This window comes from Anopheles ziemanni, chromosome 3 (assembly GCF_943734765.1).
Source record: "Anopheles ziemanni chromosome 3, idAnoZiCoDA_A2_x.2, whole genome shotgun sequence".
Taxonomy (NCBI): Eukaryota; Metazoa; Arthropoda; class Insecta; order Diptera; family Culicidae; genus Anopheles; species Anopheles ziemanni.
In genome coordinates, this window is record NC_080706.1 from 44,897,801 (window position 1) to 44,920,430 (window position 22,630).

A 22,630-nucleotide genomic window follows, 5' to 3' on the forward strand; every position below is an offset into this window, starting at 1 on the left:
GTAAAACAATTGGCAATCTCTCAGTCAGGCAGAGCTATACCCCTGCACGAAAGTTGTTGTGTTCGCGCTGCTATCTCCTTATTCCTCCGCCCGACACTTACAACTGGCCACTTAGGTTCCCACACCGATCTGCTGCGAGTCCTACACTAGACGATCGTTCGCTGGTAGTCGTCGGCACGGTTGCAATGCCATTCACGTTATCAGCAATTGGTTGCCCGTCGCCACTGCCCTGCTCGGTTGCCTATCATGGACGTCGTACAACTTTGCACCATTCTCCCTCAATCAAGCCGGTAAGCGTACCTTCGGGAACTGGCAAGGCCACCAACCGAAAATCGAGCCAAAAGGCAATGTCAAGCGTCTCTCAGTAGGGACAACCTACGATTCCGATGTCCCAACTTTGGACGACCGTCTGTCTTGTCGGACAGCTTCGAACTGAAAGCCACCGTTCGCTAATTCATTCTATTAAATCAAACGAGATACGACGCACGCACACATTGCTGTCCAGAGGACGGGGGGTAACTCCTCTCCGCGCTGCCTTGGGGGCCACCACGCGTCGCCCTGTTCTGTTACCCTCCATGCTATGCTGCGTCCCATTATCTCCTGCCGGTCGCGCATCTTTCCCCTGCCAGGTCCACCTCCGCCATATCAACACCCGATCCGTGTGGGGTGATTGTAAAAAAAAAAAAAGACGACCACTCTAAACCTACTCTAAACCAACCGGCAAAACTATCTATACACGGACCGTCGTCGGGCGCAGAACGCCACGCTTCTTACGCCGCGCATTTCTCGTGAGGCACATCTTCGCGCAACTTTTAAATGATTTTTTACTCGAAATACCTCCGATAGTCGCGATCCGTACGACGTCAGACAATTGTCTTAATGGGAATAAATTAGCAATCATCATCGACCGTTGATGCTGGCCTTATGTGTGAGTGTATTCCTCAACCAAGGACATAGCTACAAAGCAAATTCACTTAAGCTTCGGTCAAATGTATCAGATTAATCGGAAAATATGTTTTGCAATCTGTTAATCAGAACTTGTACTAGTACTAAGTATTCTAGTTATGATCATAACTAAAATCATCAATTGTTAATATGCTTTTTCACAGTTTTTCGCACCATGAAACCATAATTTCTTAGTTTTGAACATCTTCCCTTATTTTATCAGCAGCATTATTTTGACCCACTTCAAAAATGTTGCTATCCTATCAAACATTAGAAGATTTAAGTTTTATTTTTTCTCTCAGTTCTAATGTCGATGAATTAGAAAACTGAGGTGATATTCACCAACCAGAGCTTTGCTTTACAAAAAATAACATAATTTTTGGATAGACGCATGATTGCCAGCAATGAATTAACCTATCAGTATTCTTCAAGCTTGTTGATTATACCTGAATGTAGTAAACAATTTGAATAGTAACAGGCATACGGAAGTAGGCTGACAATTCTACTTTAATTCAAATTAATTTAAACAAAACAACTATTTTAAATATGATGCTCATTTTAGAAAAGAAAGCAATAAGTTGTACAATAAAACTTAAGAAAAAAGTGAACCAATAAGTGCATTGATCTATTAGATTAAACTATTGTAAAAAAAACCATTTAAAAGATGACCGGTGAGAAAATGTAGCTTAAAGCATAATTCAAACCTGAACCGTACCGCGCATCTCTTCTCCATTGCGGCTACCCGTTGTTCACGAAAGCTTAATTATCAATCTTTACACAAGCACTAGTTAGCGTAGAATATAGTAATACTAATTATAGGTCTTAACTGTTTAGTTGACTCTAAGTATAACGCTTAACAAAAGGATCACAAAGATGTATCACTCAATTCCTCTACAGCCAATTATGTTCGTGTGCCGTTTCTTCTTCCCCCCGCAGCTGCTTCAGGGATTTGCCTTTGAGGCGAACGTACTCCTGGTACCACTTGTTGATTTTAGAAGCTCGAAGCTCTTCGATGTAGCTGATGGCATCGTGCAGGAAAATATCGTTCTCCACGCGCTCCGTACCGCTGGCTAGTGCGGCTCGGGATAGCTCGTCCGCTATCCGGTTTCCGCTTACTTCGACATGCCCGGGTATCCACTGGATCGTCACTCCGAACGTACGGGCCATTTCGAGAATTTCATGTGCCACAGCGTTGCGTGTTCGAGAGTTACGGTTCTTCTTCAGAAAGGCACAGGCCGCCTGACTATCAGTCAGAAGGACCGCTCCATGGTGTATACTCCTTTCGGCGATATGCTGCATGGCAACCTTGATCGCAAGCGTTTCCGCCGTCATGATGCTGGTGTCGAGCTTCAGCTGCACCGCAATCCGGACATCGTTCGTCTCGTCGAACACCCCAATGCCGCACCGACCATCCGGAGACTTGGAGGCATCGGTGTAGATGTGCACGTACCCGCAGTACTCACTCTCCAGCACGTACTCGGTCAGCTGCCGCAGCGTTTCTGGCCTTAGGCTGCCCTTGCCTAGGGGAAGCTGATCGAGCGTTGGCTTGACCTTCACGTCGGTTAGCAAATCGACCGTACGAATGTGCTTTGCGATTGCTTCGAATATGTACCGATGCTCTAGAAATATGCGCTCCACGAAGGAAAGCTCCCGCTGGCTCCCGGGACCATCATCGCCGTTCAGACCGGCGAGCAGTTTTCGTAGCTCACTGTATGCGCGATTGTTGTTCCGGCAGTGCTGGGCTATTTCACGTGCCGCGATGATTTCCCTTGCCAGCTCCAGCTGTTCCCGTTTTGCTAGTCGCTCTCGATACTTCCGATACTCGGCCAACGGGTTCCGGCACATTGTCCAACCGCTTTCGTCTGACTGCCTGCTGTATCGCATCACGGAGCGATGGTTTTGTAGGCTCGTGGAGGAAGAACATTCGCCTAGCTGACTCAATATGCTGCGGTACAGCCTAGCCCAGAGCTCGTACCGTGAGTACATTGTAGTGCGCTTATTGTTTTCAAAACACTAGAGACTTTCAATTTTATACAATCACGGCGGGAAAATTTAAAACAGCACTTCACAGCGGTCTACTGCGCATTAACAATTGTCTTGCGTTGTCCGTGTGAGTGGGCAGGATCCCCACAATGGCACACCATAGAAAATCAAAACAACACCAAACGTAATATTACCTTTTCCACGTTCGCAAATCGTTCTTGCAACGGTACCACTCTCGAACTAATCTGCGCGGTTGGTCAGCAAACGGCGAAAAAAAAATAAATGAACTACCAGCTCATTTCTGCGTTTTGGGGGAAATGCCGCTTTCGTGCAAAATATCAATAGGAAAGCGCCTCGCTATCGTTCGTCATCTGACACAAATGATCAAAACAAAAAGAGATCAGCTGTCAGGTGCCTTTAAAAATTTGTATTATTTTAAACATCACAGTTCAACCCATTACAATTCAATGGTGGATGGTTTGGTGTTTTATAAAAACATTTTTATTTTTTACGCACATGCAAATTCAAAGAAAATTAAAATTAGGCTAGAATTGAGACCTGCATCACGCGAGCCAACGAAGCCAAGGTATATAGAGAACGGTCATGAATTTATGCCCACCCTGTAACTGTCATGATGACAGCGCAGTTTGTATCAAAAAGCAAACAGTTTACAAAAAGCTACGGAATAATATAGTACTGCGCTTGCAATTCGATACTCTTGCAGAAAGATGAGTTCGGACAAAAATGTTATTGACGAAAGTATGGACGATGGGTTTCCATCGAATTTCCTCAGCACGTTCTCTGATAAAATGGATTCAGAATTACAATTGGAGAATGCACAAATTAGGACCGCACAAATTGCACAGGAAAGGCTAAAAAAATTCAACGAAGCATGGAACATTCCTCCATCGACTAGCTCGGAAATACCTTCCACCAGCACCAACACCATTCGTCAAACGCCGGAGGCTTCTTCAACGACGGCATCGGAGAAAAAGGAACCAAAACAACCTTTGGTGTTACCGGCACAAACAACTGATCCCACGGCCTTAACCTCTGCTCAAAGTTTGCTTGGATCACCGTCATCTTTGGAAATTATTGAAGACACACCACACCCTTCTACGTCGAGCGGTAGGAGATTGAACTCGAACAATCGGGGCACAAATGCCGGCGGCAGACGTCGGTCCGTTTCAGATGAGGACGAAAACGATGACTACGAAAATGAAAACCAGCAGAGACGAACTGGTCATTCCCGGCGAACCCGGCCGTGCTACATTGGCCGCAGTCGTAGCCCGCCGGAATCTCGTAGACCTCGCAGACGGCGGTCGCGTACACGAAGCCGCCATCGTAGCCGCTCCCCACGCCGTGCACGCAGCCGTTCCTGGTCTCGGGAATCTCGCTCTTCTCGCTCCAGCGAACGCGAGGGACGATCCAGAGGTTCTAATCGTCGTGGCCGTTACATCGACCAACCGGCGGTACATGAAGCCGTCGCACCATACATGATGGCGATAATGCAAATGGTGGCTGGCGGATGCAACCTTCCGATGCAACCAGTTTTACCTGGCCAAATGGCTAACCCTTTTTGGCAAGCTTCATCGGCAAGCCAGATACCACCAGCAACGGTGAATCAACCGCCACCTTCGACATCATCATCCAGTGATCCCCGTTTATTGTCAAATGTTATTAACTCAAACCAAATCCCAACGCCATCGAATGACGGGGGAAAAGAACACTACGATGGTACCACGGAGGTAAGAAAGTATTTTTCCCAAAATTTTGCGAATCACATAAAATAATCACCTTCTACCTTTTTTGTTGCAGCTTTTTCTGGAAGGTAGAATGCGCTTTGGACAATACCTACGTGAGAAACCATCGAATAGCGGTCTCCGTAATATAAATCCTAAAGGTACAGATTGAAAAGGTTGAATAGAAAATTATCATTTATTAATTCTCTTTTTAACCTGCTACCTACTTTTCAGTGTGCGAACGTGTAAAAGAGGCCATATCCATTCTGGAGCGTCAAGAGACGAAGGAACAAACGGGCAAATTTTTCTTTGTGCCTCCATCTTATTACAGCACAAAGCGCAGGATGGAAACCCGATCCCCGTTGATTTGCAACGATCATAATGTCCTTTTCGGGCTCACGTCCAACTTGCGCGAGGCAAAACTTTGCGAACCATTCAGCAACGTGAATGGGAAACTCAAATCATTGATCGCAAAACTCGGCCTCGACGAGGGAGTTGTATCGCAGCAGCTGGAAAAGTGTGCTCATGCCAAAAACACCAACAACAATCTTGGGGACGCTAGTGGATCCTCCCGTATAGAGGCCATTTCGACGCTACCACCTAAACCCGGCAGTACCAGAGTGCGACACGTGATTGAACGGGGTGTCCAAACGGAAGGATACGCCTGTAGCGATTGTGTCGAGCGGACCAGAAAAACCTTCGTTGCAACGGGCTCGCAGACCATGATCGTCGTCAAATGCAAAACGGATGCAGCCAGCCAAACCCCGTCCCAGCTCGGGCAAAATCCGTTCGTGCCCAAAATCACCCTGGAGAATCTCACCACTAGCCAAATCGAAACGATCGAAGCGATCGTGCAGTTCATTCGCACCCGCCACGTGACCGGACCCGTCGATGCTGTGCAGCACGCGCTCAGCAAGGACAGCACGGCACGGACCGTCATGGGACCGACACTATTTCAAAGCGCCCAAAGTGTGATGTCAATGATGACGGAAAATCCACGCCATGCGATGCCACCGCAACCGCCGCCATCATCATCTTCGACGCCGTCGTATGCGTGTTCGGCTGGCAGATATATCGTTAGTTTCCAACAGCATGTACAAACGAGTCGGCCGACCGTGAACAACAACATGCAGCAGCCTCAGATTCCACCTCCGGTCCCACCTACCACCCATGGTGGTCGTTACTTCCAACCGTACAACAATTCCTTGCCGTTTCAACCGGCATGCTATCCGGAGCAGCCATTGTCGAAAAAGGCTAAGAAAAGATTGAACAACAAAAACAGATAGACGGTGTCTGCCGACGTCACTTCCGACCATGAAACTGTCACTGAATGCTCGCGGAAACGAAACTCTCTCGTGGGACAATTTTTGCTTCTTTACCATATTGGCCTTTTAGCTTAACTTTTATTTCCTTCTTTTTTTCTATTTTCTCAAGTTACAATATGATTCCGTGCGTCACGCACGAATCGAATCATTTGATCATTTATTCTTTGCAATTATTTTGAAGAAAACTGCATTTTAAATGCGCTTCGGAAATGTAAAAAAAAAATCAATAAAAAATGAACTAAATTGAATTTAACATAATCATGTGTTTTATTTAGATTACAACAGTAGATGTATATTCCGACATTCATAAAACACACAATCCAAGCACCCAAATCGACTGCAAATGGGATTATCACATCACAGCAGTTGAACCAGATCGATGACTAGCATAACCGAAATTTCTGAAAGTAAAAGGGAAAAATGACATCAAAATTAAGCTTCCATTAAGATCATATTCACACAGATTTAGCAGCGTATAGCAGGGATAAAGGTTATCAGAATATTTGCTTATCGATCACAATTCGTCAGTCGGGAAAAGAAGACAATTTATATAAGTTTAGTTTCATCATAATAATAAATGCCATCTTTTTGTTCATGGTTTTCACAGTGCAAGAAAATTAAGTACAAAATCGACTTACCTTTCCTTCACCAAGAAGTGAATCGACAGGCGTACGCGCTAACGGATCCCTCAGCATAAATTTGAAATATTATACACGTGAATAAGGCGTTTCAATTCTACTTTTTTACAATATATAGTGTTACTAAATTTCTCTCATGAATGACGGGAATGATGAAAGGCTTGACACATTGAGAATCGTCATTAGATTTACTTGTTTTAACTAACTGTCGGCATAGTATACGAAGAACTCGCACAAACTAAATACAATCATAAATTCTTATTAATTGTTCGTTCATAAATGCACTGGTGTTGACAATTGATTATTTGTAACGATATCGCTTACGATGCCGATAAAAAAACAGACAGAAGTTGTCTCATGGATTACGAAACTCAGTTTCATTTTAAACTGTCGAGATGGTTTAAAAAATGTATAATAGCTTGCCATTATCGTGGTACCATGTTTTGCTAAAGTTAGCTGCAATGTTTACTGGAACCTCCTTATCGATTTTGTGTAAACAATGCCCGGAGGTATCGCAAACAACATCGCTTAATCTAAACAAACATCGTTAAAAAGTTCGTTCATAAATGCACTGAAATTCTTAAAAAAAAAATGAGCGATTGTTTAAACAGCACGATATTGTTAGCGATACCGACCATTATCAACAGAGTGCATAAGTTGTTCCATTAACATAAAAATCCGAAATACGAGCCTTTTCTAGCTGCACAAGTAAGTTTTGCTTTGTAAACTACCAACGCACGTGATTTCAAACGTTTCTACTGGAGAAAACCTATCATCGGGTACGCCTGTAGTTTTTCATATAATAGTTCCAAGGCAGATGGATCACAAAAAGAATCTGTAAGTAGAAGAAAATAAACAATATTTAATTTTACATTGAATTCAAAGAGTATAAGAATATTGTAGAATAGCAGTATCAGAATATATTGGTATCGATCACAAATCGTCAGTCGGGAAAAGAAGACATTGATTTGATTTGTATCCTCATAAAATTATACATGCGTTCAACAACTTTTACGCAAACAATAACTTACCTCTGTAATTTGCCTATCGAAGCATCCAAACTGTACGAAAATCGCATGTCTTTGTAAGCTCCTATATCTAGTTCAGGAAACTGATGACTGGAAAAACAAGAAGGAAATAGTGCTTTGTTAACAGCTGGCTACTCGTCGTATCTGCATGTTTTCAACCTCTAAGAGAACCAGATTCAGTAATTGGAGAAGATTAAATCAAATAAATCATCAACACGGACCAATTATTTTCATCATAAAGGAGTGAATTATGTTTCTCTTCGGTTTAATGCAATCAAACAGTAAAACAATACATACCTGTGACGGTTGCGTAAATCCAGCTAACGAGTCTTGATCACCACAATTAACTGTAAAAAAAAGTAAATGCTAATTCAATAACCTTTTAACGTTCTATAGACAGGTAATGCATGTGTGTAAAAGATAACTAATCAGAAAAGGTTTAAGATAGAATCATGAAATTTCATAAACACGGACCAAATTTTTCATCATTAAATATACACAGTAGAGTACGGGTTTAAAACCAAATGTTTCAACTTACCATTTCAAACCGGATAACTAAATGCATCTTGAGTCCTGATCGCCACAATTAACTGTAAAAGAAGTAAATGCTAATTCAATAACCTTTTAACGTTCTATAGATAGACAATGCATGTGTGTAAAGGATAATTAATCAGAATATAGGTTAAAGATAGAATCATGAAATTTCATAAACACGGACCAAATTTTTCATCACAAAATATACACACAGTAGAGAACGGGTTTAAAACCGAATGTTTCAACTTACCATTTCAAACCGGATAACTAAATGCATCTTGAGTCTTGATCGCCACAATTAACTGTAAAAAAAGTAAATGCTAATTCAATAACCTTTTAACGTTCTATAGATAGGTAATGATGCATGTGTGTAAAAGATAACTAATCAGAAGATAGGTTAAAGATAGAATCATGAAATTTCATAAACACGGACCAAATTTTTCATCATAAAATATACACACAGTAGAGTACGGGTTTAAACCCAAATGTTTCAACTTACCATTTCAAACCGGATAACTAAATGCATCTTGAGTCTTGATTGCCACAATTAACTGTAAAAGAAGTAAATGCTAATTCAATAACCTTTTAACGTTCTATAGATAGACATGCATGTGTGTAAAGGATAATTAATCAGAATATAGGTTAAAGATAGAATCATGAAATTTCATAAACACGGACCAAATTTTTCATCATTAAATATACACACAGTAGAGTACGGGTTTAAAACCTAACGTTTCAACTTACCATTTCAAACCGGATAACTAAATGCATCTTGAGTCCTGATCGCCACAATTAACTGTAAAAGAAGTAAATGCTAATTCAATAACCTTTTAACGTTCTATAGATAGGCAATGCATGCGTGTAAAGGATAATTAATCAGAATATAGGTTAAAGATAGAATCATGAAATTTCATAAACACGGACCAAATTTTTCATCATAAAATATACACACAGTAGAGTACGGATTTAAAACCAAATGTTTCAACTTACCATTTCAAACCGGATAACTAAATGCATCTTGAGTCTTGATTGCCACAATTAACTGTAAAAAAAAGTAAATGCTAATTCAATAACCTTTTAACGTTCTATAGATAGGCAATGCATGTGTGTAAAGGATAATTAATCAGAATATAGGTTAAAGATAGAATCATGAAATTTCATAAACACGGACCAAATTTTTCATCATAAAATATACACACAGTAGAGTACGGATTTAAAACCAAATGTTTCAACTTACCATTTTTCAAACCGGATAACTAAATGCATCTTGAGTCTTGATTGCCACAATTAACTGTAAAAAAAAGTAAATGCTAATTCAATAACCTTTTAACGTTCTATAGATAGGCAATGCATGTGTGTAAAGGATAATTAATCAGAACATAGGTTAAAGATAGAATCATGAAATTTCATAAACACGGACCAAATTTTTCATCATAAAATATACACACAGTAGAGTACGGATTTAAAACCAAATGTTTCAACTTACCATTTCAAACCGGATAACTAAATGCATCTTGAGTCTTGATTGCCACAATTAACTGTAAAAAAAAGTAAATGCTAATTCAATAACCTTTCAACGTTCTATAGATAGGCAATGCATGTGTGTAAAGGATAATTAATCAGAATATAGGTTAAAGATAGAATCATGAAATTTCATAAACACGGACCAAATTTTTCATCATAAAATATACACACAGTACGGATTTAAAACCGAATGTTTCAACTTACCATTTCAAAGCGGATAACTAAATGGCAGTACGTGACGAAATGGCATTTGAGGTCGGTGGTGCTGAGGTATGCGCATCTTTTCGTTATCGCAAAAGGAATCTGCCCGCTTTAATTTGATTATGATAATTAAGATCATCGACTTTCCTTTTTGCTGATTTTCCGCTCCAGATACACCATTTATAGACCGCTTCATTTACTGTAACGTAAACCAAAAAAAAATATGTCAACGAAATTTCTTCGATACACTCGGCCACATTTTTGTGAAAGGATTACCGTAGAAGCACCATACTTGGCGCGGGTCCAAACTTGGCGCACTTTCTAATATTTTCTTCGATATTAGACTATTTCCAAAACATTTCAGCCAAAAATATGTAGTCAAATATTTGTTTATGTTTGTACAATACATCCGCATCAAAACATGTTATTGGTTTTTGGTTATTGAATGTATATTTAATTAAATGAAAAATTCCATCCCTCAAGTGCGCCATTTTTTACCCGCGTTAGCAACGCTGCTAAGGAGATGGTGAAACTGTTTCCAATCATTTATCCGCAAAAGAAAAATTATTAGGGATTTTTTTTATCAGAAACTGTTAAAACGTAAGTATTTCCAATGAAACGTGGTTAGATTCGGTACTTTTTGAGGTTTTATACCAATTTTGAAGCAAAAATATTTTGCGCCAAGTTTGGCTCACAGTGTTCCTAATTATTCCCCGTGGAGAATATGAATGTTTGCGCTGCTAGATATTTTTGAATCATAGAAGGCTTTGATGAATGAAGATTATAAAAGTTAGCGATGAGATAGTTTTATTTCCACGAGAGAAGCCAAAGTCCGCGGCAAAAAAAGCAAAATTGTTTTTTAAATTGCTGTTGAAAAGTGTTTCTATTGTTTTAAGTTGAATTTTGAATAAACCTGTTGAATTTCATGAACTACATCCAATTTGTTTTGAGTGCGCCAAGTTAGGAACACATCGCGCCAAATAAGGAACATTGCAAAAACCATGCGCCAAGTTTGGAACATAATGTGCCACACAAAGAGTTTCTGAAACATGAAGAAATATTAATTTAAGAGTTTCTTACTTATTTTTCTTATATTCTATGGTAGTCAGGCTAGCACTGTGCAAAAAATGGTATGATTTGACCGTACATTGATTTGGTTATTCAACTTTTTATGCAGAATTTCCTTAACTGCGCCAAATATGGTACATCTACGGTAAATCAGAAGTGGTTTAAAGGACTAAATCAAATAAATCATCAACACGGACCATAATTATCATCACAGTAGGCCTGCACTACGTTACGAAAATAGAGGATTATAAACTTACCAAACATGTTGCTAGCTGTTCTTCTTCTTCTTTGCGTAACGACCTCTTGGTCATGCCTGCCCGTTAAGGGCTTACGAGACTTGTTTCCCTGTTGTACGTGGATAGTCAGTCCTCTCGTACAGGGTCAGTCCTCTCGTCCGGTCTCGGTTGAGATTCGAACCCACGCCGAACCTGCTAGCTGTTAAATTTGCTTTTAAATCAACTGCAAGTACACTTCCTTGTAAGCCGCTTCTGCTGTTTGGCATTTTCATCAGTTTCAGCACCTGTAAGAAAAATAAACGAAAATTTTTTAGTCAAAATATATTACGAAAATCCTTCATAATCAAAACTTGTTGGCATCAATCAGACATAACAATTTGAATGAGTTCAGCAGCCATTAGTTGTTGTTATCATTTCGATCAAACGGTAATTCGATTTTCATCATATTAAATCTACCATGATTGGGTCAAGAAGTAGTTTCAGAACTCACCTAAGCCAGCCTGCCAAGCCAGGCAATGGAGTTGAGAGGATCTGGATTGAAGCTGTTGCCTTTCCATCAGTTTCACCACCATTCTCTGTAAGAAAATATAACAAAATTCATTTAATCAAAATGTATTATGTAAACATTTAAAATCACGACATTTTGGCATCAATCAGACATAACAATTTGAATGAGTTCAGCAGCCATTAGTTGTTGTTATCATTGCTATCAAACGGTAATTCGATTATCATCATATTAAATCTACCATGATTGGGTCCAGAAGTAGTTTCAGAACTCACCTAAATCAGGCGGCAGGCAATGTTATCCCGCGGCGTCCCTTCCGAACAATGTTGAGATCTGGATTGCACCTGTTGGCAGTTGTAGCAGCTCTCTGTAAGAAAATATAACAAAATTCATTTAATCAAAATGTATTATGTAAACATTTAAAATCACGACATTTTGGCATCAATCAGACATAACAATTTGAATGAGTTCAGCAGCCATTAGTTGTTGTTATCATTGGTATCAAACGGTAATTCGATTATCATCATATTAAATCTACCATGATTGGGTCAAGAAGTAGTTTCAGAACTCACCTAAGCCAGCCAAAGCCAGGCAATGTTATCCTGTGGCATTCCTCCTTTCGAACAAAGTTGAGAGGATCTGGATTGAAGCTGTTGCCTTTCCATCAGTTTCACCACCATTCTCTGTAAGAAAATATAACAAAATTCATTTAATCAAAATGTATTATGTAAACATTAAAAATCACGACATTTTGGCATCAATCAGACATAACAATTTGAATGAGTTCAGCAGCCATTAGTTGTTGTTATCATTGCTATCAAACGGTAATTCGATTATCATCATATTAAATCTACCATGATTGGGTCCAGAAGTAGTTTCAGAACTCACCTAAATCAGGCGGCAGGCAATGTTATCCCGCGGCGTCCCTTTCGAACAAAGTTGAGAGGATCTGGATTGCACCTGTTGGCAGTTGTAGCAGCTCTCTGCAAGAAAATATAACAAAACTCATTTAATCAAAATGTATTATGAAAAAAAATTAAAATCACGACATTTTGACATCAATCAGACATAACAATTTGAATGAGTTCAGCAGCCATTAGCTGTTGTTATCATTGCGATCAAACGGTAATTCGATTATCATCATATTAAACCTACCATGATTGTGTCAAGAAGTTTCAGAACTAACCGAAGTGTTTTCAGAACGATGTAAAGAAACTGGATAGCACCCGTTGCAACATTCATTAGTTGCAGCAACTTTCCCTGTAAGAAAATCAAACAAAATTATATTAATCAAAATTATATCAATTTAATATATATTATGAAAAACATTCCTAACCAAAACATATTGGCATCAATCACACATGAGTTCATTTGAATGAATTCAGCAGCCATATGATTTTAGTTATCCATGCTTTCAAACGGTAATTCGTTCATCATGGTAAAATATCCATTAAATATTTATAACTTTCCCACAACCCACCTGAGCCATGTTTTCTGCAGTCCTTTGTGACCCGACTGGCCGCTGCATCAGTCCCTAATAGAGGTAAGTTCCTTCAGCAATCGCGAGAGCGGCATTCTACAAAGCTCACGTTTGCCATTCGAAAGCTTCGTACATTTTTCTTCTTTTGGCGTGAGGACCTCCTTCGGTCATGGCTGTCCATTCAGGACATACCAGTCTTTTTCCACATTTGCGTATGTGTTGAATCAATCCTTTCGCATAGGGATGGAGGGGAGGTTCAATTCAAACCCACACCATCGAGGGGCCCAGCACTTCTCATAGGGCCGTTTTCTATCCGACGTAGCTGCACGGCCGATGCGCCGTCATTTACTTGTGCATCGTAATAATCAATTCCGATAAAGATGGAAGCCAAAAACGCGCATCTATTTCGTAATGAGTTCACTTATTTGAGGTTGTTTCCGACTCGAAGCAAATAATTCCACAACAGCTGATACAGCCGATATTTGTTACTCATTACTCCCAGGCCGTTAGAATTTATGTTAAAACATTCTCAAAAGTGCTAAAATGAGACAAAGGCAGAGAAAATTCCCGGAATTACAAATTTACCCACATACGCAAACACACTTCTGCAACATTATTTACCTGACGATTTTTACCCTGAGATTGCGGTTTTTTATTGTTTTTGTTGTATTGCTATAAATGAATAAGCAAGAGATAAAAATATATGCAATCAATTCTCATTGCAATCACTTAACTTTCTACTATATTTTAACTGTCTCCTACATACCTTCTTGTTGTTGGCGGTGTTCGATTGATTGTCCAAATTAGTGCCGAGAAACCGGAGGATTTCGGACAAGTATTCCTCTTGAAACTGTATCCAAGCAACAGGTGGAAAGGAAAGGTGTGTGTAAAGGATGGAATAGAATGAAAAATAAAATATATTAGTCACTTGTTGAGCTAATGCAAGAGGGAAACAAAGCAACCATGTTTTTGAGCAAATAAAATAAATTTGCTAATTTGCTCGTATTCTTTTTAAATCTGCTTATGTTATAGGCCATACATCCGCAAGAGAAATGTGCGTGTTGTTAAACCTCGTATAGGGTTCTATCCCCTGGATCATGGAGAATTTGTTCATGATTCCATATTATCTCACATTTGATTCATCTCTAACGTGTAAAGAACCCCCGCTTAGCACATGCTAAGACACATTATGATCAATTTATTATCGATCGGATGGGATCGCATGTATCGAACCAGAAGGAACACTAACTAAATTGTAAGGTTTAAAACGAGTGTTTATAGCGTTATCAAACGCAATATACTATGTCTTCACATCAACATATTCAGAATGGAACCTTCCCCCCAAACACAAACGACTTTCGAACGCAACTGCAACGGTGCAACCAATCTACGGTAAGAGATCAGAATATTCTGTTTTAAAAGTAAAATCCAAATGCGTTTGAACTTGTACACGGTGGTTCGCAGAAATATTCCTTTACAAACAGCAAAAGCCAGCAAACTTCCTTTATTGATGATCCTTCAACAAGAATTTTATTGTTTCATCAATCATCATCAGCACAGTGACAGCACTTACGATGGACAAATTCAACTGAATTTATCGTAGATTTCGGTGTCTAACTTTTTAATAAATTTTGATAAGTTTAATCACAATACTATTGAGTTTAGAAAACATATCATTAGCTTTTACAAATCAAATAATATTCTACATGACAAAACAGAGTTTTCTCTTTAAAGAAATTTGTTTTTTTGTTTTACTCCACGATTTCAATTTTTTATTGCAAAAGAGTTGCAAATACATGTTTCGACATTTAATGAACCTAAGCATCGGACATATTTTGTCACATACAAGATTCATAAACTTGTTTTTTTTTGTTAGTGACCCAATATCCACTAGTAGAACTAGGCCTCTCTCCGAAGGGAGTTAATGTGACCGAAAGACCGTAATGTATATTACACAGATAGGTGGACAGCCGGTCGCAACACCAAGGAGAATGCCAAAACTGGAGATTCGATCCCACACCTCTAACGTGGTGTTTCCTGGTAACAAAATAAAACGTGGCTATAATATTTCTAGGCAGAAAACTCAAATCTTCTGGACGAATGATCAGACAATGGACCATATCTCTATTTTATCACCTTGACAAATTAACAAACGATCTACTTTTGTTATACTATGTCGACATCGCCAAGCAGGACTTCACCTCTTTTTCGAGAAGGGTTTCTTCTATCATCTTCTATCCAATATTACATCGAATATCGGAGATCAGAAATGGCTTTTGTATACCGAGGGGCGAAGAGAAATAGGTATTCGAACCCATTCATTGCGATATGTGCATTCCCAATGGATCTATATTGATTTAACACGTTAAGCGCTCTGCGCAAATTGCACTACTTTCCGTTCTGCCAGCGATTCGTAGAAACGCCGGCCTACCTAACGGGTTCTGTCGGTCCGAGCAGACCGACGCCGGCTTAGGGGAAAGAACACTGTCGGCCCCATGGGCCCGACGTAGCGCTTAACGTGTTAAATATTAGGTCAACGCATCACTGCGTGTGCGTGTGATTATTGTTTTTATACAACTGCTGTATCATTGTGGCGCAGCCACTGGTCATGTGAACTTCAGTTATGAAAAAAGGGTATATGTGTAGTAGCAGTATAATGCAAGTGAGAAGTTATTTAATAATAGGCATAACGACCGTCTTCTGGTATGATTGTTCGTTAACGGTTTACTAGACTTTTTTCTTCTTTCTGTACGTGAATAGTCAGTCCTTTTATATTTATATAGGGGATGATGGATCCGGTCTCGGTTGGGATTCGATCCATCATTTTATTAGATATCCGAGATTTGAGATTTTCCTTAAATTCACCCACAGGCGATCTTTCGAGGACTGTTTTAACATGCTTGCTTTTAGCTATTGAATATATAATACACATTCGCAAAAGAGCGTACCTGATGGCAATAAAATTGTTATCATCAGAACTCTGATCATGGTATCTCCAGTCTTGCGTGGACCACGACTAGGACGTTCCCGACAAAGAAACTCGTGATGAAGCGGGGGAATGTGCGACACATGGTTTCATTCAGAGTTTATAGGTTCCCTCAGAGCTACCATCCAAATTCGAAGTATAGCAATTTTGGTAATCGGGTATTCACATACATTTTTCGTGTGTCGGAAGGCTAACAAACGGCTAACAAACGGTGAATCTCAGTTCGCTCCCAGACGGACAGTATCATAATTAAGTCCCAAAAACCTCGGCATGGTCTGTACCGAGTCCTTCGAATCCACCAAAAACATGTTTCATTTCCTTAACATTTCATGTTGCCCAGCAAAACTCATACCTTTCTTTGCAAAGATACCGACTTTTCATTGAGAATATTTTGTCAAAAAAATAAGCACATAATTGTTATAGAAGATTCTATGTATATATCCATTCGCGATCTGTCATTGAAGAAGTTGGACTCGTTGCCAGTCAAAATGTTTCCCCCCCCATCGATTACCACCAATAAACCCAACACCAGTCCAACATACAGTCAAAGAGACCACTAAAGATCATGAACGAATGAGTTAAAGGCGCGGAATAATTCTTATTACTATCTTAAACGTAATTAAGAGAAAATATCTGAAAATTGTGCATAAACATTGTATATTACCTATAGAAATTGTACGTACTTCGCTCCCGATCAGCGGCAAGAAGATGCAAGAAGACATAGTTATGCCCACACCTGGCATGTAGAGAGAACGCACGTCACCGGTTTTAACTTTCATGCAGCATTGCCGCCCGATGATGGTTTGTTCACACAGCAGCATTGCACGGTACACTATTCGTCCAAAGAGAAGCGAGAGAACGCAGATCCTTTTGCGGAGTAGGTGGTATTGTGCATACCGTAATGGACCGACTTTCAATTTGTGGTGCTGGTTGTTCACAGTGGTGTACATTGTGAAAGTTTGTCGGACATGATATCCCAATCATGTCCATCACTACTTTCCAGCTAGTTAGATTGATAACATTCGACTTAGGAAGACATTGGTGAAATCAACACACAACACAAGTGGACTTACTTCCCGTTCTCGCTTAAAATTATCAGCGATATCACCTATTCGTTCGATTTTATCATCTGCCTTAGACAACCTTATTTGCGCCGGCAGGCCCCAAGTGATAACATTTATGGTTCGGAAACTGCAATTGCAGCGGGTGGAAAGATTCTTAGGCATTTATGAGAAGAAAAATAGTTACCAAATACCAGAACAACCATAAAAACACACTGCAGACACTTAAAGAAAGGAATTCCAACCAACGAAATTCAATGATCAATTCAAATTAAAGTCCTTCGAAGTCCAATATTTCTTACATGGAATACTCTTCTGCTCGAACTTATTACTCGAGGATATGCCAATTCATCGAAACACTATGGGCATGTAGTTTAGAGTTGAAATAACTATGAAAATCGACGATAACTGAGTGAGAAACAGATAGATTAAGAAAGAATAGGAGAATTAACATACTCATAATCAAATAATTAGATAAGAGCGGCAGAAGAACACGAGAACATTTTCACGAGGACACTAATTCTACTTTAAAAAACAATCATGGATCACAGATCGTTAAGTAATTTTACAATTTACAATTTTACAATTTACAATTTTATTTAGACATTTGTTTGCCGCTTGGGCTTTACAAAAAACATGGCTTAAACACTAACTTAGGAGGATTGAGGGACATGGGAGAGGATACGGGAACGGAATTGGGAGATGGAGATGTTGAAATCAAACAGGCCACTCACTGCATTGAAGGCCGACAGCGAGCGAAGCAATGGGTCGTTCTGGCCATACGTAGTCCGGCGAGTGGGAAGTAGAAAAGGAGGTCTATCGCGAAGGTGACGCGAAGGGATGTAGAAGGGTAAGGACGATAGGAGGAGAGGGGCATCAATGTTATGGAGAAGGAGGTTTGCAATAAACAAGGATTGGGAGGTCGCGTGTCGTTGCTGAATGGTTTGGAGACCAAGCAAATGACAGCGCGAAGGGTAGGGGGGAATAGGAGCTGTGGGGTCGTTTAAGAAACGTCGCACAGCAAGGCGTGTAAACTTACGCTGCACACCTTCCAGCCTGTTCATTGCTGTAACTCCCGCAGGGGTCCACACAACACAGGAGTATTCCAATATTGGGCGGACCCAGCAGCAGTACAGCGCCCTCAGACAAGAGGGGTCCCGTATTTCTACCGACATGCGCGTTATTAGGCCAAGTGCCCTGCTCGCTCTGTCCACAACGGAGTTAATGTGGTCAGAGAAAGTGAGTCGGTCATCCAGCCACACCCCGAGATCCTTCACCACAGATACCCTCGGAAGTGGAGTGCCACAAAGAGCGTAATCAAAGCAGATCGGATCCCGGATGCGGCCAAACGACACAACGTTACACTTGGACGGGCAGAGCACCAGGCCGTTCACGAGGCACCAAGCTGAGAAATCGTCAAGGGATCTTTGGAGGGAATGGCAATCCGGGAGGGAGGAAATCGGGAGGAAAATCTTAACATCATCGGCATATAGTAAGTGCCCCTCACCAGGAAGGACACCCACGCAGTCATTGATGAAGATGGAAAACAGGAGAGGACTTAGGACGCTCCCCTGAGGGACCCCAGAAGGACCCGCAAAGGGAAGAGAGAGGTGATTCGCCACTCTAACCCTATAGGAGCGGCATGTGAGGAAGGATTTGAACCACGAAAGCAATGGATCGCCCACACCGTGTCGCTCGAGTTTTGCCAACAGAAGGTTATGCGGTAGGCAGTCAAATGCAGACTTGAAATCTGTATAGACCACATCTACCTGGCGTCCAGATGTGATGGCCGGGAACAACCGAACCATGAGCGACATAAGATTTGCGGTGGTAGAACGGCGGGGCATAAAACCATGCTGGTGGGAGGATAAAAAGGAATGGATGCAAGGGAGCAGGAAGGAATGAACAACAGACTCGAGGACTTTGGAGACGGAAGATAGGAGGGAGATTCCTCGATAGTTGGAAGGAGTTGATCGACATCCTTTCTTATGGGTCGGAACTAACCAAGCTGCCTTCCACATCACCGGAAACACCCCCTCTCGCAAAGATCGCGAGAAAAGGCGAACCAAAATCGGGGCGAAAGCAGTCTTGCAGCTCTTTAACACATACGAAGGGATGCCATCAGGACCAGGAGCAAAAGATGTCTTCAACTTAGTTAGGGCAGTCAGCACGGACTCCTCAGAAATTGTAATGTGATTTAGGGACATGTCGGAGTAAGGTATCCGAGCAAGTCCCAATGAGAGGGACGCCGTAGAGCAAGCGGGATCGACAAACACCTGCGAGAAGTGTGTTGCGAACAGCTCACAAATGCTGGAAGGGGTGGAGGCAGTAGATGAGCCAGAGGATAAGGAAGGGGGGATTTGGGAGTTACCACGACGGGAGTTTACGTGGCGCCAGAACGACCGGGGGTTAGCCGTGAAGCGAGCCTGCAACCGACAAAGGTGCAACCCGTAACGGATGCGGTTGTATGACCGGTAAGCAGAGGCGGCGTACTTAAACACTTCACGACGGAAAGGGGTATGATAAGCGTGATAAACGCGTTGAGCGCGCTTCATGTCGGCCTTCAACACACGAAGATGTCTATCTGACCACAAAGGACTAGGAGGGGATTTCAGAGGCGGGCAACATAGAGGAAACAGCGATGTTAATACGGAGTTAAAGGTGGAGACAGCATCATCGAACGTTGCAGTATCATCCAGGAAAGACCAGTCGGTGTTGAGGAGTAAACGGTTAAGCTTCGCATTGTCGAGCTTTTGGAAGCAGAGCGGTCGAGGCTCACGACGACGGGTGGGCGCACGCCTCGCTAAGGTAGCGGGCGGAATCAGCAATGAAACATCGAGGGCCGGGTGGTAGCGGTCCTCAGGGACAAGCGGGAGCGGTGCGGTGGTAACGGGTGAACAGACAGCGGCTGCGTTTGCGTTAGCAAAGATCAAGTCCAACTGCCGGCCTTGAAGGTTTGAGACGCCCGATAACTGCAGTAGATCGTTGTGAGCCATGTCGTCGGCAAGCCGGAAGTTGCCGGAAGTGATGCGGTGCGGTGCGTAGGAGGTCGGTGAGGATGGGGCAATGCGCCAGCCTAGTGATGGGCAGTTAAAATCGCCGAACAGCAGCAGCATATCGCGATCTACCATCATTGCTTGGATATCCTCGATGCAGCTATTCAAATCATCCCAGACGGCTTCTGAGGAACTGATGGTGGGGGGGATATAAACAACCCCAACGTAAAGCGAGGATCGCCCAAGCTTTAAACGCACCCACAGGAGTTCGAGTGAGTTGAACGAATGCAGCACCAATGAGGATACGTAATTGGACGAACAGGCGATGAGGACACCACCACCACGAGATCGAAGGCTGTTACTTGAGTTGCGGTCCACACGGTAGACCACAAAAGTGTCATCGAACAAAAGCGATGATGGGACCGAATCATCGAGCCAGGTCTCGGTTAGTACGCAGACGTCGAATGCCGGAGAAGTGGAGGTGAGATAAAAGTCATGGACCTTTGTTTTTAAGCCTCGGACGTTTTGGTACGTCAAGTGCAGGGCATCTGTGCTGACCGGGCAGGTGACGGCAGGATCAGTGTGTGGTTGCGGCGAATCGCGAACAGACGTGTGGCGATCGATCAGGTGAGTAACGGCGGTCGATGCAGCGGGCTGAGGAGTCCCAACATACCCAGCCGACGGAACGGGGATTAAATGGCTCGACGGGGTGTGTGGCGGTGACGGAAGGGCCCGTGAGTCAGGACTGTGCTGAGTCATGCAGGTTCGCAGCGACTCGAAATCTCTCACGCGGAGCACGGTGGAACACAAATTCCCTAAATCCCAAGCCAAGGGGCCACGTGGACGGAGCCAGCGCCTTCGAGCGATAAGAGAGCGGCACGCCGACCTTGAAGGAGTTAAAGGACGTAGTGCACGGATCGCGATCCCTCGGCAATTGTTTAATAGTCACGATGTCTTCGGTGCCAATGCGTTGCTTGACCATGCGATCAACCTCAGCGTCGGAAACCGACGGGGCGATCCTGGTTATGAATAGCCAAAACCGCGGGGGTTTTTTAGGCACGGTTTGAAATGAGCTGGGCATCGTACCATGAAGGAGCCGCGGGGCAAGCTGGGCAGGTGGTGACGAAAGATCCGTGTGCTCGATTGCTGGGGTTACATTCAGCGTGGTGTCATAATTGGGGTCCTTAGTGTTGATTTCGTTGACGGTGTGCGTGGGAAGTGAAGCTGACGTATTCGTGGAATCAGTTGGGACAACGCGTTCCTCATGGACAGTGGGCCGGTCCAAGATAACATCATTCGTGTGCGTGTCGTCAGGCCGGTTGGTGATGTGATCAGGGAGATCGTCGGTGCCGCGAAAGGTGTGTGTATCTACGGACGTACGAATGGGGGCACTGATAGCAGTCAGATGGGTGCCGCTCAGTAGCGTAGGTGTGACGACCGATGATGAGGCAGTGTTGGTGCTGGCGGCCAGGGAGGCAAGACGCCGTTCGAGCGCCATGATGTCGTTCCGGACATCAACAATTGACGAGGCGAATAGGTCCCGGAGATCCGCCAATTCGCTGTGAGGACAAACGAGGCAATCCGGGCATCTCCAGGACAAGCCCGTAGCAGGCCGCTTGAGCTCCTTAATCACCGGTCCTGGCATGCCCAGGCATCCCGCCTTGTGATGGTAAACAGCTTTGCAGGAGCCGGCACATCTGTATGTGTTAGTGCCTGAAGCAGGCAAGGAGCAAGCACGACACAACTCGGCCATAACGACGCCAAACGAACAAAAGGCCAAAAATGTCAACACCAAGGGTAAATCAGCACCAAACGGGTTTACTAGGGTAAGCACAGAGTACCAAGGCAACTTTGTGCCGACAAGCAGCAAGTGAACGGAGTGATTTTCACTAATAAATCTTGACTGATCGCGGAGCGTGTAACTGGTGCGTGCGGTTAGAACGAATAGTAGTATTACGGAAACTGTAATACTTGAAAAACATTTCAAACGATGAAATAAAAATGAACACACGATCAGTGAAACTACTAAGCAAGTAAGAACTAAAATTAAACAATTCTATCCTAAACGTCACCCTTCTGCTGTTAAATATATAAATCAAATCAGCAAACTTTAACAATTAGTAAACGGTAACAGATAGAACAAGCCAAAAGCGGATGATGTTTCACAAAAATGATTTTCGAAGGGGAAGATAGACTAACGCCACATCTCTGCGTGAGAATCAACAAATGCTACTACGTACATGAAAGACTGACGCGATCACCAGGTTTTCCATCTCAAAAAAGAGTATCTTTATATTATTTGCTGTTCGATATTCATACACTATTTATCATCATCACACGGAATTTAAAATACATCAAATAATCATCGTTAATACATA

The 22,630-nt window shown here is 42.2% G+C and overlaps 1 protein-coding gene and 6 non-coding genes across 7 annotated transcripts; 1 reads left to right on the forward strand and 6 right to left on the reverse strand.

Annotated features, from left to right (window-relative positions):
• Positions 1-3,617: 3,617 nt before the first annotated feature.
• On the forward strand, positions 3,618-5,956 carry LOC131284843 (uncharacterized). The gene is made up of 3 exons (XM_058313701.1): positions 3,618-4,676; positions 4,747-4,831; positions 4,905-5,956. The coding sequence occupies exons 1-3, from the start codon at positions 3,657-3,659 to the stop codon at positions 5,954-5,956; spliced, it is 2,157 nt and encodes a 718-aa protein (XP_058169684.1). The 5' UTR covers positions 3,618-3,656.
• Positions 5,957-7,832: 1,876 nt separating this feature from the next.
• On the reverse strand, positions 7,833-7,901 carry LOC131290106 (small nucleolar RNA U18). Its single transcript, XR_009189286.1, has one exon. It is a non-coding gene; the product is annotated as a small nucleolar RNA U18 (small nucleolar RNA).
• A 425-nt stretch (positions 7,902-8,326) lies between these two features.
• On the reverse strand, positions 8,327-8,397 carry LOC131290108 (small nucleolar RNA U18). The gene has a single exon (XR_009189288.1). It is a non-coding gene; the product is annotated as a small nucleolar RNA U18 (small nucleolar RNA).
• A 669-nt stretch (positions 8,398-9,066) lies between these two features.
• Positions 9,067-9,137, reverse strand: LOC131290109 (small nucleolar RNA U18). The gene has a single exon (XR_009189289.1). It is a non-coding gene; the product is annotated as a small nucleolar RNA U18 (small nucleolar RNA).
• A 176-nt stretch (positions 9,138-9,313) lies between these two features.
• On the reverse strand, positions 9,314-9,384 carry LOC131290111 (small nucleolar RNA U18). Its single transcript, XR_009189290.1, has one exon. It is a non-coding gene; the product is annotated as a small nucleolar RNA U18 (small nucleolar RNA).
• A 178-nt stretch (positions 9,385-9,562) lies between these two features.
• LOC131290107 (small nucleolar RNA U18) lies at positions 9,563-9,633 on the reverse strand. The gene has a single exon (XR_009189287.1). It is a non-coding gene; the product is annotated as a small nucleolar RNA U18 (small nucleolar RNA).
• Positions 9,634-9,809: 176 nt separating this feature from the next.
• Positions 9,810-9,880, reverse strand: LOC131290113 (small nucleolar RNA U18). The gene has a single exon (XR_009189292.1). It is a non-coding gene; the product is annotated as a small nucleolar RNA U18 (small nucleolar RNA).
• Positions 9,881-22,630: the final 12,750 nt, after the last annotated feature.

Bases quoted from the DNA above. Each gene is read 5' to 3' on its own strand.
- LOC131284843 (XM_058313701.1), top strand. From the start codon at position 3,657: ATGAGTTCGGACAAAAATGTTATTGACGAAAGTATGGACGATGGGTTT. The intron at 4,677-4,746 runs GTAAGAAAGTAT...TTTTTGTTGCAG, and splicing joins ACTACGATGGTACCACGGAG to CTTTTTCTGGAAGGTAGAAT. The intron at 4,832-4,904 runs GTACAGATTGAA...CCTACTTTTCAG, and splicing joins CCGTAATATAAATCCTAAAG to TGTGCGAACGTGTAAAAGAG.